Here is a 17,858-nt window from a genome sequence, read left to right as displayed (position 1 = left end):
ATTTCTCACTACAGCGAGGCCATGTCGCTGTAGCGAGAGAAGTTTGACCAGACCAGTATAAAAGGTAACTTTTATGTTCAAGTGGGAGGTTCACTGTTCAAACTCCATTCCAGAGGTCCAAACGGCGCAAAGCATAGAGGAAGAGTAGGAATACTCATGTTTTTTATGCTTTATTCCATTTGTATCTCCATTTTTGTGGTTATGGGAGCCATGAGCATCTAAATCTTCTTATGGGATTGAATGTAAATATTCAAACCTAATGTATTCTCAGTAATCTATATAAATATAACTGTTTCTTTTTCATTTATAATGATTTGGTGATCTTAATCCGTTTATAATGTTTGAATTTAGTTATTTGACAGTTTCTGGTATTCAGATCTGAGTTATATTTGGAAAGATATTATTTAGATCTAGATCTGATTGAGATTACTTAATAATCGGTTATTCTAGGAATAGATTTCAAGTTATTGATTATTTCTAAATCTCGATTTTAATGCTGGATAGTTTATTAATTGTTTGAGGAATCAACATTTGAGAAATTATCTTAGAAATGTATTTTCAAGGCATTGAAATATATAATTTTTGTATTTTGCATTAGATTCATTAGAAATGATTGCTATATTTATTACTAGATTACCAGAATATATAGAGGGGATAGATAAAATTCAATCCCAGCTTTTTAACTTAAATTCTACCACATTTTATCTTAGTACTTTACATTTTAAGTGTTGTTTAATATTACATGAAAATTATTCACCAATTCTATTGTATATAAGCTCACTTAATTTGTATCTTATTAATTAATACATTTGAATTGCTCTATGAGGACGATATTTCAGTACTCTACCGGTTATTACTTGTAACAGACTCGGTACACTTGCCGTGTTTGAAGGAAAAGAACCAACAATTAATCAAAGAAAACTCAAAATTCTAAATTAATCTATTAGAACTCACTGTATGTCTGAATATATATTTTTTTAACAACCTTAATATTATTGATTTATTAGAATTGGATAGGCTCTAATATCACTCAAAGAAAAAATTAGAATCTAATTCTCAAGATGACAAATGATAAACAAATGTTACAATAGGACTAGGTGTTAGAATTATCTAAATCAGTAGATGTTATGAATTCATGAATGAGTGTTTCCTTGATCAATGAGAAAAAATTCAAAAAACAGAAAGAACTCCTCTTATCATATGTTCAAATGTTTTAATGGGTAAGCAACAATTACTCTAAAGTAATTATTAACAATTACTCTTGTTAATAACAAATCAAGCCTATCTACTATACTTGAGTCCATAACAATAATCATAAATTCATATTCACTAATAATGGTAAAGTTATTACAAATAAATTCAATCACACTAATTATTTATAATATAAATTAAACAACATGGTCAATATTTTAACATCTTATTACTGTAAAATTAAAATTATAACAAAATTAATTTACGTGAATTCATTCCTAAAATATCCAACACTTTAGTCATTGCTTCTCGTAAGGTAATATTTTCGCACATAGTTAAGTTTTTATAAACAGTGATCAAAGGTTAACTCTAAGATACATGCGGGAACGGGCACGCATAATATGTGCTATTTCTCGTTATGTCACCCTCTCTCAAAAGACGTTATTTAAATGGATTTTTCACTTTAACTTTGGACACACACACCTATAAATAAAGAAGGCCAAGTCATACCTATAAAAGTAACTTCTCTCGTTAAAAGATTGTTAAAAGCTTTACAAACTTGGGCGTTGAAATATTCTCTTGTAAGTACTTCATTGATGCAACTTCACTCACAGCAACTATCTGCAAATGTTAATAACGTATTTTTTAATATATTTTTTACTATTAGATAAATTTATTAAAAATATAAAAAAATATATAAATTTTATCCTTAATTTAATAAATATTATTTGTGTTTTTATGATTTAAAAAATTCAATAATTATTATAAAGTGTGTTAAAAAAATCTCTTTGAAGTTATATTTCTAATACTCTGATAAAAAAAAAAAGGTTCCTTTGAATTCAATTTTGCTTATTATTGAAACAATTTGGTTATTTAAAAATTTAATAGTGTTTATATATATTTTTTAAATTAAAAGAGATATTTTCTTGTATGACTCTTTTGATAATATAATTGGTCGTAGTCCCACTGTTGTTAGTTGAAAGTTGTGACATAACTATCAAGTTGAATAAATATAGAAAGAAATAAATTGGGAAGCGATATGACTGTTGAATGTCATACGACAAATTGACCATATAACATGCAATATTGATGTTGCGTTCATTGGTGCATTTCGATATAATAAAAATATTTTTATAGTGCAACTTTTTTTTAATACTATTGTTTTAAATTATTGAGCGTCACCATCAAATTATTTGGATATCGAGCATAAATAAATAATAAAAATCATTTATTAAGATAAAACTTGTTAAATAGGTTACTGTTTACGGTAAAAAAATGATAGTTTTGTAAATAAACAATCCAAGAACAATCTGGAGACTGAATTAGGTCTTCTTTAGGTTCTTTTAAGTGTGTTGTTAACGTAACAGTGAAATAGACGTCGCAAATTAAACAATTTAGCAAGAAAAATAAATATGAAATGTGTAAAACTGAATCACAACGTAGAAGTTTTTTTTACAGAAATGTGCTAAATAGAAAGCAATTTGCAGAAAAGGGAACAAAAGCCAACAAAGAAGCTGGAAATAGACTACAGAAAGGTAAATATGCAGGAATGTAAAGGTGCATGAATGTAAACGTACGACTCCTCACAACAGTGAATAGCGACCACTATGAGTCTCCTTATAGCTGATGTCTGGCGCGGTGCAGGGTTTCAGCGTGCAGAGAATATTAGGTGCGGTGTCAGGGTACAAAAAGTCGTCCCCTGTAAAATGGCGCTTTGGAGTATTTATAGGCAGGAAGACCACCATCGTTCTCCTCCTTTTGCGAGCACTTCTTAGTATTGATGCCCATTATCCATAATTGCTTGTGATCGTGTTGTTGGTTGGAGCTTCTTTCGTAACTGCTATCGTCCACGATCTCCTTTGCGTAGTGGTGAATGTTGATGACTGCTGGTAACCGCTTTTGGATTTTGCAATGACTTGACCTATCAAGACTTTTTGTTTTTCTATTTTTCGAGTGTTTCTAGGAGAAATTTAGGAGGCTCATTTAGTGTTATGACCTTAGAATAATTTCTCATTTACTTCTCTTTTTGACTAATTCTGGGGTTTTTTGAGAGCTTGTCTAGGTCTTGTGGCCTTAATATTTTCTTTACTCATTTCTGTTTTTTGAGCAATTCTGGAGGGACTCTAGAGCTCAACTAGGCTAGTAGACTTAGAATATTTTCTGACCACTTCCTGTTTTTTGAGTAAGTTTAGTTGTCAGGGACTTGGAAACTCCTCAAAACTCCTCGAAAAGGCCATCAATTTTGTGGACTTAGAAATATTTTGACCACTTCCTGTTTTTTGAGCAGTTTTGGGTGTCAAGGACTTGGAAACTCCTCAAAAAGGCCATCAGTTTTGTGGACTTGGAATATTTTCTTGTCAGTCCTGTTTTTCGAGTAGTTTTGGGTGTCAGTGATTTGAAAACTCCTCGAAAAAGCCTTCAATTTTGTGGACTTTAGAATATTTTCTTGTCAGTCCTATTTTTCAAGCAGTTTTAGAGGAAAATCAACGAGGTGACAAAAACCTCTAAAATAGCTCAAAAAGTGTCCTTTTGATATGAATACTTCTCTATAGCTATTTTTAGGCTCCTTCCAGAGTTTCAACATTTTGTCGAAATGTAGCTTCCTTCAATATGATTTTTAACTTAGAAAATTTTCCTTACCCCAAACAAATGCCCCTCAATATATTAATATCTCAAGTTTATGAGATTTTAATATTTTTATTTTTTATATTTAATTGGAAAATTTTTGTTTAATTTTTCCCGGCATTTCTTATGGCGCCTCTGCCACTTACCTGCTTTATGTCAGGCACGTCGCCCAAAGTCAGTGCACTAAATGCAGGTACTGCCTGGCAGTTACCACAAATGCCCCATTACTGAGACGGGCTCCGCTCTGTTGGGGATTTGAGGCCATTTTTTATCAAAAAGACACCCCACTATCTCTTCATCTTCCCACTAAATGCCAAAACACTCTGGACTTGGGCTCTTATATGGGCCTTGCACGAGGTTAGAGACCAGTATAAAAAAGTTGAGTTACCTTCTCATTTTTTTACGCTTTCACTTCTTACTCTCCTCTCAAAAGCTCTGTTCTCTCTTTTCTGCTTCTTTTGTGTCGAAATCTCTTCCAGTTCTTTCCCATCCCCTTATTTCTTGTCGAAATGGCATCCAAGTCTAAGGTTCCCTCTGCCTTCTCCAATTCTGAGCTCATTCCTTTGGGCCATTCAAGCTACCTCCCAGAGCCGCCTCTCGAGGAGGAAAAGTTGACTATTTGGAAATCCTAGGTACTCATTCCCTTTTCATTAGGCTCGAAACCTCATGCATTTTTAGGTCCTTTTGTTCCCCAACAATCTATCAAATCTTCCTTTTCTTTTGACGGGGTCTTGGCATCCTCTTCCAAATATACCTTGGATTCTCTCGAGAATGCCCAAAATTTTTTCCGAACTATGCCTCCTGTAACCAAAGACTTGTATTTGCCTTAGTTGGATAGAATTGGGAGCGAAAAACAAGATAGCTAGAGGGCCATAGGAATTTATGATGTCATTCAATTGTCTAGGTATAATTTGTCCTACAATTTTCCTATGATCATGAGTTCTCTTTACTTCTGGGATCGAGCAACTAGCTTTCATGTTTCTTGTGGTATGATTACTCCAACCCTTTTTGATGTCGCGGCCATTACTGGGTTTAAGCTAACTGGTCCTTCATTTCGACCAGATTCTTACCCCAAGAATCCTAATGTCATTCCAAATTTTTGAAAACTCTCTTACCAACTCTTCATTACTTTGAATATGAATCAAGATGGCCCTGTTACATATGAGGAACACGTTGTTTTCCTAATGTTTTGGCTTTCTGCCTATATTTTCTGCTCGAGATCACTCCAAGTGCCCAAAACTCTTCTTACTCTAGCCCAACTCTTACATGAGGGATCCTCGATAAGTCTTGGGAAACTTATTTTAGGGAGTTTATATGAGAACTTGAATGAAGCGGTGGTTAGATCGAATGACTTTCCTTCAGTCATTAGTGGTCCTTTTTGGCTGCTTCAGCTTTGGCTGAATGCGATCTTTGAAGATAAGTTACAGAGCTCTGAGCCACTCGACGTTTCTCGAGAAATAGAGGGGTTTCGTTTGACCTTTTTGCCTTCATTCTTTTACTCCTCAACTTGCCCCGTTTTCTGCTCGAAAAGTTGGGCCAGTTTGGTTTAAACATCTATTTCCCTCAAAAACGCCTGGCGCCCAATCTGAGGGTTTGACGATATGGAGACAATTTCTCTCATGTCAGCTTCTTTTTTGTAATTTTACCCCTAGCCATATCAGGTTGTTGCTTATCAGCCGAATCTAGTATCTTGACAATTTGGCCTAGGTCAATTGGTGCCTACTTTTATGTTGGAAGGGTCTAATCAGCAAGTTCTTGAAAATGCTTGAAAGAGTATTGAAGCTATTAGCTTCTTCAGGCGACATAGGCCAAAGATTTCCTCTATCGAGTTTGAACCAATCTTCCATTGCACTAATACTTTTCAGAGCTGGTGGTCTACTCATTATCATCAGTATGATATTTCTATCGAGGCGTGCAGCCAGAAGATGACTTCTATTTTTTCTCTGTTTCAAAAGGGAGATCCAAAAGCCAAGACGAGAGGTACGCACATTCGAGAAATTCAATCCTTTGAATGTTTTTTTAATGTATTGTATTTACCTTGAAGAATATCCCAAACTATTTTTGACGCTGCTATTTCTTTACAAGAAAAAACAAAAGAAAGGATGGCTAGATATCGAGAGTTTCACCCTTTTGAACCTATTTTGGAGAAAACCATTTTTTCACGTTTTTGCCCAAATTTTCCACCTTTGCCAAATTGTGATTTTGCTTTGGCTTTGCCCATAGTTTCTCCAAAATGGGTTGATCTTCCTTCGACTTTTTTGAATGATCTAGCCCCTCTTCGAAGCAAGGTAACGACTTCAAGATATTTTTTGAAAACATACCCTTATCATCTTCACTCGAAATTCAGGATGTAAAGGTCCTTACTAAATTTCCAAACGGTAACCCTTCCATACACTTATTGGGATTTTTTTTATATTCTTTTATTTATTTCTATCTTTGATTGACTTGTTTTCTTGCAGCCCTCCTAACTGAACCATTTCTCGATAGATATGATCGAGAAAACTGGGATGATGATGAGCCACCTCAGAAAAAACACAAATCTTCTCGAAAAGCTCCTTCGTCTGTGCCTCAGAAGGGTTCTTCCTCAAATATATCTCGGCCTATTTCTAGTGTCCCCAAGGTAATGGCTTAAATTTGGGTGATTCTTCTTGAAAGTATCTTTTTAAGCTTTGAATACATCTCGCCTTTTAGGTTAAGACCACTCCTAAGCCCAAGACTCCCACCAAGCCTAAGGTTTCTGTCGAGATGGCTGTTTCGACTCCTATGCAGCCGACGCCTGATCAACCTTCAGCTCCATTAGCAGAGGTAAGTATTTTGTGCTTTTTTTGAGTAAAATTTTATTTTTCGAGCAATACCTTAACCTTTTCTTTGTAACAGGTTTCAATTGGTGGCACTCCAAGTGTCAATTCGCCTCCTAGGGTTCAGAAGGAACTAAAAAAGCGTTTGACCCTGATGAAACGAATTTAGCTACTCGTCATGCAAAAGATTGTCGTTAATCCTCATCAAATATGCAAAGAAATAGATGCAGTACTAGGGTGTTGTCCTAGGTCGTCTCCAAGGAATTTTTGGTTGGGAACATACATCGAACAAGTGTAAACATATATTTTAAAGCAAGTAAATTGGGGGGAGGTTTGTCAATTTCTGGATTTTAATCAAGAACGAAATGTAAATTAATGAAATTCAATCAATTAAAATGAGTAATCCCTAGTCAAGCAACGAGTTCCATCATTATTCTTTCAAATGATTCAATAATCCCCTTTTTTCCCTTGAATTAAGTTAATCTAACAAGCGAAGACTAACTTTAACATCCCAATTAAAATTAAGCATCTTAATGGGCTCCAATCTCTATCCCTAAGATTAAGCAACCTCAAGGATTAATCAAAATTAAGCAATTTTGAATTAGAATTTCGTTAGGTAAATTAGGGTTCATTAAGCAATGTTCCCTTCATGCAAATTCCATTTCATTCAGAGATTGGGGTTAATAAATTCAAGGAAAGAAAGATTTGTATTGCAATTAATCCCAAGAATTCAAGATTCATGTGCATTGACGAGCAATTACAAGAAAGTTTAGCCCTCCATATGGATGGGTTTCACAAATAAGAGAAAGAAATGCAAGAACGTAAACAGCATTAATGTAAATTCAACAAAAATCAAAAGGGAAATTGAAAATTAAAACCTATAGAGGACCCTTGGCTGTCACCCAAGACTCCAATGTCGTAAGAAATTATCCCAATTTGGCAAAGGAAAATTGTGTAAAGTGTCAAAAGTCCCATACCCTAATTCCTAAAATCTATTTATAGTGGATGACATGTCACCAAAGTGTCCACTTTTGCCTTTGAAAGTGTCCACTTTGGGCCTTGAAAGTGTCCACGCGCAGGATGGAAGGGTTGCCACTTCTCTGGAGTTGCCACTATTTGTGCTGAAAGTGGCTACTTTGGTGCGCGTGGCTACTATGAGAGCCAATAGTGGCCACGCGCAGGAATGCTTCAAAATTAGTTTCCTGGAGCTTCTGGAGTTGCCACTTTTAAAGCTGAAAGTGGCTACTTTGGTGCGCGTGGCTACTATGAGAGCCAATAGTGTCCACGCGCAAAAATGCTTCAAAATTGGCGTCCCTGGAGCTTCTGGAGTTGCCACTTTTGGGGTTGATAGTAGCTACTTTGGAACCTTTAATGCCCAGACTTGCTATAGTTGCCACTTTTGCTCCTAAAAGTGGCTACTTTGGGGGCAACTTTCATTCAAGGGCCAAGATTTCTCAAAATTAACTTGGGGACTCTGCAAAATTATTAAGATAATTAAAATTGCAATCTATATCTATGTAAGTAAATGCAAATTAACCAAAAAATAATAAACCTATGATATTTACTCAAAATGTGATTTCTATATTATTTGCACTATCTAAGTCCATTTTTTCTATTAAGGAGCACCAAAAAGGTAAGTAAAAATATAATAAAAAGTGAATTCATCAGACCCCCATCCTTGAGGAGTCTCAAAAAAGCTCGAGAAAAAACCTTTAAGCTGCTTCCCAAAACATAGTGCAGGGGAATGAAGCAACTTCTCAAAAAAGCTCTGGGACTTCGAGTTCTTCTAAGGACGATGCCTCAAGCTCAGCAAGCTCGAGTTCTGAGAACCAAATTCAAACAGAACAAGCTCTTGAGGTAAGGAACGATTTTACTCGAAATTTGCCTTTGTAATGTGGATTTTCTAACTTCTCTTTTCTAGGTGCCCCTTGCATCTCGACAAACACCGCCTCTGGGTTCTCATGAGGTTGATGTTATTACTTATCAATCAGAGGAGGAGGAGCCCTTGCATTAAGCTATTACCACTATTGTTGAAAAGGGAAACCAAGTCCCTAAAAACCCCCAACTTTCTGTCGAAGGTCCTCTCAACCTCGAAGTCGGGCCACCAAAATCATCCATCAACTCTGAAATGAACTTGGATGATTTTAACGCTATAGTGGAGGAAGATCTAGAGGGGGCTATCGACAAAATTTTGGCTGGTACCTTCACATTTTCTTCTTCGTCTTGTACTCCCTCTGGGTCACACTCAGAAGTCTCTAAGCCCACTGACTCCACTGAAAAATTGCTCGAAGAGCTTAGGTCCTTGGTCTTCAGTGCGCCTATGATGAAGAATCTTCCAACTGACAAGGACTTGGTTGCGAAGATCAAAGGACTGCTCGAGTCTCTTTTTATCGACTCCCTGGCCATTATTGACCAAATTACTGTAGTCGGATCTAAAAAAGATCAAGCTCAAGCAGTTCAGGACTCAGCTTCTGATAAATTAAAAGAAGCTCGAACTGGACTAGTCAAGCTAAAGGAATTGACTACTAACGCTGATATGAAGCTGAAAGAATTCGAGACAAGATCGTTGATCTGGAGAAATAACTCGAAAGGGCTCGAAAGGAGGCAAAAATGTTGAAAAAGGTTGGTGTGGCTTGTGAGAGGAAACGACAGAATTTCATAGAAAGTGTGAAGACCCTAACCATTGAGAGAGCTCGAGCTATGGAGGACATGTCGAGTTTGGATGCACAATGCATGGCCCTCGAAACCAGATATCAAAATTTGAGGGCCGTTTACACTGAAATGCGTTTGAAGCCTCCTTTTTTATTTTTATGTATTTTTCTTTGAATAGTTAGGTCTTTTGTAGATACTCGAATTCTACTTCAAATGAAATTTATTTGTTTAGCCTTTCATTGCTCGAATTAGTCTTTTATTTGCCTTATTTTCACTTCATATATTTCTGGTTTGTATGGTTTTAAGTATTTACCGTTAATCAACATGACTCAACTATTAGTTCCAAGTTCTCGAATTGAATACGCATTATTTAAAAATACATTTTCAATCTCGAAGGGGCCTTCCCAATTGGGCAACCATTTTTCAAATTTTCTTGATTTTCTATCGAACGGCAAAATAACTTTCCACACTAAATCTCTAGCTTTAAAAAACTTGCTTCGTACCTTTTTGTTGTATGACCTCAAAATTTTTTCTTTTTGTCGAAACATTTTTTCTAAGGCACTTAAACGAATTTCAGCTAAGGCATTTAATTCATCGAACATTAAGGCCCAATAATCTTCACTTGGTAGCTCGAACTACCGTTGTAATCTAACTAATTGTAGATTCACCTCAATAGGCAAAACGACTTTGTGGCCATAAACAAGTTGAAATGGAGTTGTCCTTGTAGCTTCTTTTGGGGAATTCCTATATGCCCATAACACTTGACTTAAAGTTTCATGCCAGGTTCTTGGCTTTGATCCAATGTGTTTTTTAATTAGTTTTATCAAAATTTTATTTACTGTCTCCACTTGACCATTGGCTTGGGCGTAATATGGTGTTGAAGTTAACATTTTTATATTCAACGATTCCGCGTATTAGGATAATTTTTTACCAACAAAAATAGTTCCTTGGTCTGTTGTTAATGTTTATGGTATTCCGAATCGATGAATTATGTATTCATCGATGAAATTAACAACATCATTCTGAGTAACTTCTTTTAATGGAATTGCCTTGGCCCATTTTGTAAAATAGTCCACAGCTACAAGGATGAATTTTTTAGCCTTTAGTCAAAAGAGGATGAATTTGGCCAATTAAATCTAAAGCCTAGCCCCGAAAAGGCCATGGCTTAATTATTGAATGCAATTCTGTGGCTGAGACATGTTGAATATTTCCATGCTTTTGGCATTCTTTGCAAGATTTTACGTATTCAAAGCAGTCTTTAACCATCGAGGGCCAATATAATCTTCCCGAAATAGCGTCCATTTCATCCTTTCTCCAGCTTGATGGGCTCCACAAATCCCTTCATGGATTTCTACTAAGGCAATATATGCCTCATGTTCGCCTAAACATCGAAGCAAAGTTTCGTCAACACTCTGTTTGTATAGTTCATCAACCAAAATTATATAATTAATTGCTCAAATTTTTTTTTCGATCAGTTGGAGTATTGGGATCTTTAAGATAATCAACCAGAGGTTTCCTCCAGTCTTGATCAGATAACTCACCGATGTTTAGGATCTTGAGATTTGTTGGTCCTAACTTTTTCCTTATCTCTGTTAATTTTGCTAGATTTTCACTCGAGATTCTGTATTTTGATGCTATCTGGGCTAATTCATTGGCCTCTTGGTTCTGGTTTCGAGGGATGTGTTCTAGAATGACTTCGTCAAATTTTTGTAATAGCTTGTTCGCTTTTGCCCAATATTCGACGAGGTTCTACTTAGGCATTTATATTCTTTGGTTAGTTGTTTTATTACTAACTCAGTATCTCCTCGAATGATTACATTTCTTGCTCCAAAATTTAGCAGCATTCCAAGTCCAGCTACTAAAGCTTCATATTCAGCCTCATTGTTTGAACAAGCTGATTTTATCTCAAAGAGCAATTTAGTTGGGATTTCGTCGGGTGAGATTATTAGTATTTCAATTCCAATTCCATTTTTGTGACTTGAACCATCGAAGTATAATTTCAATGACTTTAAATTTGTAAAATCAACTTCTTTGATTGGAATCGAATGATCGACAATAAAATCGGCAACAACTTGGCCTTTTACAGATTTTAATGGTTTATAAATCAAAGAGTATTCTGTTAAAGCCAACGCCCATTTTCCAACTCTACCATGAAGAATAGGTTTCGACAAGAAATACTTTATTATGTCATGATGTGAATAAACATGTACATCAAAAGGCCTAATGTAATATTTCAATTTTTCACAAGAAAAATACAAACGTAAACATAATTTCTCGATTGGACTATATCGAGATTCTGCTCCTATCAATATTCGACTAAGGTAATAAACAGCTCTTTCGACACCATTTTCATCTTCTTGGGCTAGCATGCTACCGATAGTCTCGTTCGATGCCGAAATATACAGCTTCAAAGAAGAACCCATCGTTAGCGGAACCATTACTGGTGGTTTTGTCAAATATCGTTTAATCTCCTTGAACATGGCTTGATGTTCTGTTTCCTATCGAAACTCTTCTTCTTTCTTTAACTTCAATTGGGGTGAGAAGATTTTAACCCTGCTAGAAAGGTTGAAAATAAATCGTAGAAAATTTATCTTCCCTAGCAATGATTGCAGCTGTTTTTTAGTCGAAGGTTCTTGTGTCTCAGATATTGCTTTGGCCTTATTCTTGTCGATTTCAATTCCTTTCTAGTGAATAATGAAGCTAAGAAACTGTCATGCAGTAACACCAAACGCACATTTTAGAGGATTCATCTTCAGGCTATATTTTCGCATTATTTCAAATGCTCGTCTAAGATGACTAACATGATCACTTTTACACTTAGATTTTACAACAATATTATCAATATAGACTTGCATAAATTCGGCTATTATGTCATGAAAAATAGTGTTCATGGCCCTCTGGTATGTGGCTCCAGCATTTTTTAACCCGAATGACATTACCACCCATTCATAAGTTCCTAAAGCCCCTGGGCATCGAAAAGCTGTTTTCGATATATCCTCTTCAGCAATAAAAATTTGATTATACCCTGAATATCTATCCAACAGACTTAAAATTTCATTACCTGCTGCCGAATCAACTAACATATCGGCTACTGGCATAGGGTACTCATCTTTCGGTGTGGCAGTATTCAAATTTCAGAAATCAATACATACTCTAAGAGACCCATTTTTCTTAATCACAGGGACTATGTTCGAGATCCAATTGACATACTTGGCTGTTCAAATGATTTTAGCTTTAAGGAGCCTTTCGATCTCTTCCTTAATATTTGGCAAAATCTCTGGGGCAAATCTCCTTAGTGGTTGCTTCACTGGCCTCTTTTTTGGTCGAATTGGGAGTCGGTGTTCGACTAGTTCTCTTGAAAGACCTGGCATTTGGTCGTAATCCCAGGCAAAGCAATCCTTAAATTCCCTTAGTAGCTTGATTAATTGGTCTTTTACTTCTACATCAATCATTTTGCTGATGAAAGTTAACCTCGACTCCTTTTTCGTCTCCAAGGTTCACTTCTTCTAAGGGGTCTTGTGCCTCCATTTTTTGACTTTTTCAAGCTAAATCCTCCTTGAAACCAATCGGCGAGTCATCATAGATGCAATCAAGTCACACTTCTTTGCTTTCGGTCTCTAAGACCGAATCTTCTTGAATCATACATGTTTTGAGCATTGTATGCTTCTGCTCGGCTAAATGAGCCGAATTTTCCTTAATGGCTAAATATGGTGGATCAGCCTCCCATCCTTCGGCCGCTTTAAGGGCCGCTTCTCTTCTTTTAGCTAAATAAGCTGAACTTTTGACCATGTTAATATCTGCATGGTATTGGATTGGGTCTGGAACTTTATGAGCCGAGATTTCTTCAATTTTTTGTGATTTTATGGCCGAACTCGATTGATCAACCTCCAAAGTGTCCACGGCTTTAAGAGCCGTCTTTATTTTATTTTCGGCTACGTAGGCCAAAATTCGAGCCAAAAGGCTCTCTTCAAGGTTCCTCATCTTCATTCTTTTTGGCCTCCACTAGTTCTTGGAAGCCGTAAAAACCTATCGAAGGATCCAAACGAATCTGGTGTCGAATTTCATGAAAATTTAGCAAGTGAGGATTTTGGCCAAAATGAGGGTTGCCTACATCTTCTATATAGAGTGGGGCGATGTTAGCAAAAGATTTATCGAACGTCCTACTGTCGAGGTTGCTCACATGAACTTCAGCTTTGAAATAACTCTGATCTCCATCGACATATTCTAACACTCCGTCGTTATTCCAAAGACATAGCTTCTGATGCAGTAAAGAAGGTACTGCTCCAACTCCATGAATCCATTCTCTTCCGAGCAATAAGTTGTAACTCGCTTTGGAAGTTACTACTACGAAAATGGTTGCTCAAGAAATAGACCTAACCCTTAAGTTGACAATTAGAGCCCCTTTGGAACTTGAAGATTTCCCTTCATAGTTCGTCAGCACCAAGTTGTGGGGTAGTAAATCTTCCTAGAAATTTCTCAATCTTTTTCAGCAAAAAACTAGGCATAACATTGATAGCTGCCCCAGAATCTATGAGGACTTTGTTTACTCAAAATTTCTCATTGATTCGAGCCGCAATGTACAGCGGCTTCATATGATTCTTCATTTCACGTGTCGGCTTTTTGAAAGTAGCCGACGATCTGACAAGTGAACCATCCTCCACCAAATAACAGTAACCCTACGGGTTTTTGTCGGGTTCATTGTCAGCATAAAAGTCATCTTCGTCTCCTTCGCCGGTTCCTTTGGCGTATTCAGCAGGCAACATCAACACTACTCCCACAATGTCCTCAAGATCATCATCGATGCCTGATTCGAATACCTCGATGATTAATTCGTCATCCGGATCATATTCAATCTCTGGACTCTTCATCTTCAAGTCCTTTTGCATTACTGGTGCTTTTTCTTTAGTCATTTTGACCTCGATCCTGGCTGGGGTGCATTGCATATTTCTGACAGTGTTTCCCTGGGCTGGTTGGCATTGATTTTAAGCTCGGACATGGGCTTGAACTTGAGCTTGGGCCTGGGCTAAGGCTTGTGCTTCATATTCGGCCTTTCTGATTCTTTGTGCCCTTCGCCAGTGGGTCTTAGTCATAGGAGCCTTATAATAGGGTTTTTTCGACTGAAAATGGCTTCCTGATGGACTATGGAACCTAGTTTGAGCAAATAGCTGAGGTTGTGCAAAAATCGACTGGGGCATACCTGTTAGATGTGACAGTCCTCCCATTTCGACCCTTTGCAGCTTTGGTCGAGTCAGTGATGGGTGTAGCACATTTCGAACCCATGTGTTGCTTGGAACATTTTAAGTAGGTAAAAAGGTCTTATTTTGGACCATTTGGGGATCCCGTATGGTGATCGAGGCGTTTTGAGTTTGAACATCTTTATTTTTGGTGATCACTTGGTTAGTGGTCACTTGATAGTGTTTCTTCATCTCAATTTGCTCGAAAGCTTTGCCTGCCGCTTTGTCAAATACGGTGCTACACTTTGGGCATAGCATGACTTCACTGTCAGCTTCTTTCTTTCGAGTTAGAATGTCCAGCAGGAGTCACCAGCCCTTGGGAAGATTTCAACTTCTTTTTTCGAAGACTTCCAAGGTGTCATTCAGGGAGCCTTTTCCCTCTACTTCCTCCACAACTCGATCAAATGTTCCCTTTTGTTTTTTAGCAACATCGACCATCAGTATGTCGATAGGTTCCACGAAGTTAGCTTCTACTTGCATGGGATCATAATCGATTTTCATCGGCATTTTGATTTTTTGCTCAAATTTTAATCATCCTTGCTTAATAACGTCTTGAATTAGATCCCTGAAACGAACACAATTATTAGTCCAATGGCCATATACATGATGAAATTTGCAATATTTTTTACCCTTTCTTTGTTCTAAAGTAGGGATCTTATGATCATCACATAACACAATTTGTCCGTCTTTCAATAAGATATCAAAAATATGATCAGCTTTAGAAACATCAAAAGCATAACTTTTATTAGGCCGAGTTTTATCTTTCATTCTGAGTGGTTTTAACGATTGGCAAACATAAGGGGGTCCGAGTTTTAGTTCAGCTACATTCAACTCATTTACTCCTAAATCGACGTCTTCTTTGTCAAAATCATTCTCGCTTCCTATTTCTCCCTCAGCGAGACCTATGTAAGCCACTTTGGCTTTTTGAGAAAATTTCTCAATTTTTCTAGGAAAAGATTTTTCAGCCTTAAGTTGCTCGATTTGCCTTACTTTCGTCGCTAATTGCGACATATCTCTTAGCTGCTGATTAATCAATTTCTTTCTAATCAAATATTCTAACCCACCTACAGCCATTTGGACTAGTTCATATTCTGGAATTTGAGTAAAACATCTCGACCTCATTTGTTGAAATCTATTTAGATAATCATCAATGAATTCATTATGCATTCTTTTTATATTGACTAAATCCATTAAGCTAACTTTTGCTTTGCCACGAAAGAATTGTTCATGAAATCTTCTTTCTAGTTGATTCCAATTATGAATTGAATTTGAGGGCAAAGTTGTGAACCAAGCAAAGGCCTCCTTAGTCAAAGAACTAAGAAAGTACTTCAACTTTAAATCTTCATTTCGAGCTAAATCTCCACATTTTATGATATATCTAGCTATATGTTCAACAGTGGATTCACCAGACTTTCTGACAAATTTAGAGAATTTCAGGACTTTCCAGCTTCGAGGCAGTTCAGCCTGCAAAATTGCCTCAGAAAATGCTGAGACAAAATAAGGTCTATTTGCATACCCTACGTCGAACCCATGTTGGTTCAACACTTGCTCGACAACATTGGAAATATTTTGGAGATTCGGGTTGTTTGGATATTGAATTTGATGCCCCCTACATTATTTTGCCTAACTTTCTCAAGTATTTCATCAACATTCTGATTTCGAGCAATAATAAAGGGTTGATTTACCTAGAAATCACCTTTATTTTGTCTCGAAAGGTTTTGGTCAAAATTCCTACCAATTTGCTCAACTGGAGCATTTTGATTTTGAGCAAAAACTGGGGGTTGGTCCACCTGGCAATTTCCTTCATTTTGTCTCGAAAGGTTTGGGCCATAATTCCTACCATTTTGCTCGAAAGTTTGACCATTTCGATCAAAATTTGTGGCATCTCGATTAGGCGTTTGGGCAACATTTTGCCCTTGCCTCATGGGGATTTGAGGCGCCCCAAAGACGTTAGCAATTCAACGCATCTGTTCAGCCAAAACCTGATAGCTGTTGTTAGTAGTTTCCGCTATGGGATTCAACACAGTGGTCATTTGATGGGTCAACATATTGACCATCTCGTGATTACTTTCATCCATTTGTTGCCTCATGGAATGTAAGGCAACATTTGAAAACGAGCTAACATGAAGCAGTTCCCCGCTCGAAGCTCCAAACGAAAAGTGTGCTCTTGGTAGTCCACCAATTGTACCCATTCTCGGTGGAATGGTATGGACCACACCCATTCCTGGTGGAATGGTGTGACTTTGGGATGACACGGTTGTCACCACCGGGTTGGAGTAGGTTTGTACTCCAAAGATAGGTGGCATACACACAAGAGGCAGGCCGAATGGCTGATCACCCAGCCTTGGCCTTGGGCCAGGATTTATGTTGGGATTGGTTGGCATAGTGGCCATAAATTGGCTAACTACGGGAGATGACAGCGTAGGTAACGCTCGGTGTGGGTTGTGCGGCAGTAGTAGCACTGCCACTTACATTTTCTGGGTTTGTAGTACTCCCATCGTTCCTAGAATTATCATTCCTAGAACTAGAATCACTATTCCTTCCTCTATTAGCCATAATACAACGTCTGTTAAACAATATCATGCAACAAAATAATCAATCATTCAAAACACACTAGATATGTCCCACCAGGCGTGCCAATTTGTTTACGGTGAAAAATGACAGTTTTGTAAACAAATAATCCAAGAGCAATCTGGGGACTGAATTAGGTCCTCTTTGGGTTCTTTTAAGTGTGTTGTTAACGTAACAGTGAAATAGACGTCGCAAATTAAACAATTTAGTAAGAAAAGTGAATATGAAACGTGTAAAATTGAATCACAACATAGAAGTTTTTTACATAAATGTTCTAAATAGAAAGCAATTTGCAGAAAAGGGAACAAAAGCCAACAAAGAAGCTGGAAATAGACTGCAGAAAGGTAAATATACAGGAATGTAAAGGTGCGTTAATGTAAATGTATAACTCCTCACAATAGTGAACAACGGCCACTGTGAGTCTCCTTGTAGCTGGTGTCTGGCGCGGTGCAGGGTTTCAGCGTGCAAAGAATTTTAGGTGCGGTGTCAGGGTGCAAAAAGTCGTCCCCTGTAAAATGGCGCTTTGGAGTATTTATAGGTAGGAAGACCACCACCGTTCTCCTCCTTTTGCGGGCACTTCTTAGTAACTACCTTCAACTGTTGATGCTCATTATCTACGATTACTTGTGATCGTGTTGTTGGTTGGAGCTTCTTTCCTAACCTCTATCGCCCACGATCTCCTTTGCGTAGTGGTGAATGTTGATGACTGCTGGTAACCGCTTTTGGATTTTGCAATGACTTGACCTATCAAGACTTTTTTTTTTTCTATTTTTTGAGTGTTTCTGGG

The 17,858-nt window shown here is 37.1% G+C and overlaps 1 protein-coding gene across 1 annotated transcript; it reads right to left on the bottom strand.

Annotated features, from left to right (window-relative positions):
- Positions 1–15,031: 15,031 nt before the first annotated feature.
- Positions 15,032–16,425, bottom strand: LOC113874205. The gene is made up of 2 exons (XM_027512429.1): positions 16,197–16,425; positions 15,032–16,017 (listed from the first exon to the last, which is right to left on the bottom strand). The coding sequence occupies exons 1-2, from the start codon at positions 16,423–16,425 to the stop codon at positions 15,032–15,034; spliced, it is 1,215 nt and encodes a 404-aa protein (XP_027368230.1).
- Positions 16,426–17,858: the final 1,433 nt, after the last annotated feature.

Source organism: Abrus precatorius, unplaced genomic scaffold (genome assembly GCF_003935025.1).
Source record: "Abrus precatorius isolate BTA unplaced genomic scaffold, Abrus_2018 Scaffold8, whole genome shotgun sequence".
NCBI classification, from domain to species: Eukaryota; Viridiplantae; Streptophyta; class Magnoliopsida; order Fabales; family Fabaceae; genus Abrus; species Abrus precatorius.
Note: the sequence above shows the minus strand (reverse complement) of the source record. Positions and strands in the feature narration are given on the sequence as shown.

Excerpts from the sequence above, each read along its gene's own strand:
- LOC113874205 (XM_027512429.1), bottom strand. The coding sequence starts at position 16,425 with ATGAGGCAAGGGCAAAATGTTGCCCAAACGCCTAATCGAGATGCCACA. Across the intron at positions 16,018-16,196 it reads CCTTTCGAGACAAAATAAAG|GGTATGCAAATAGACCTTAT; the intron begins GTGATTTCTAGG and ends GGTTCGACGTAG.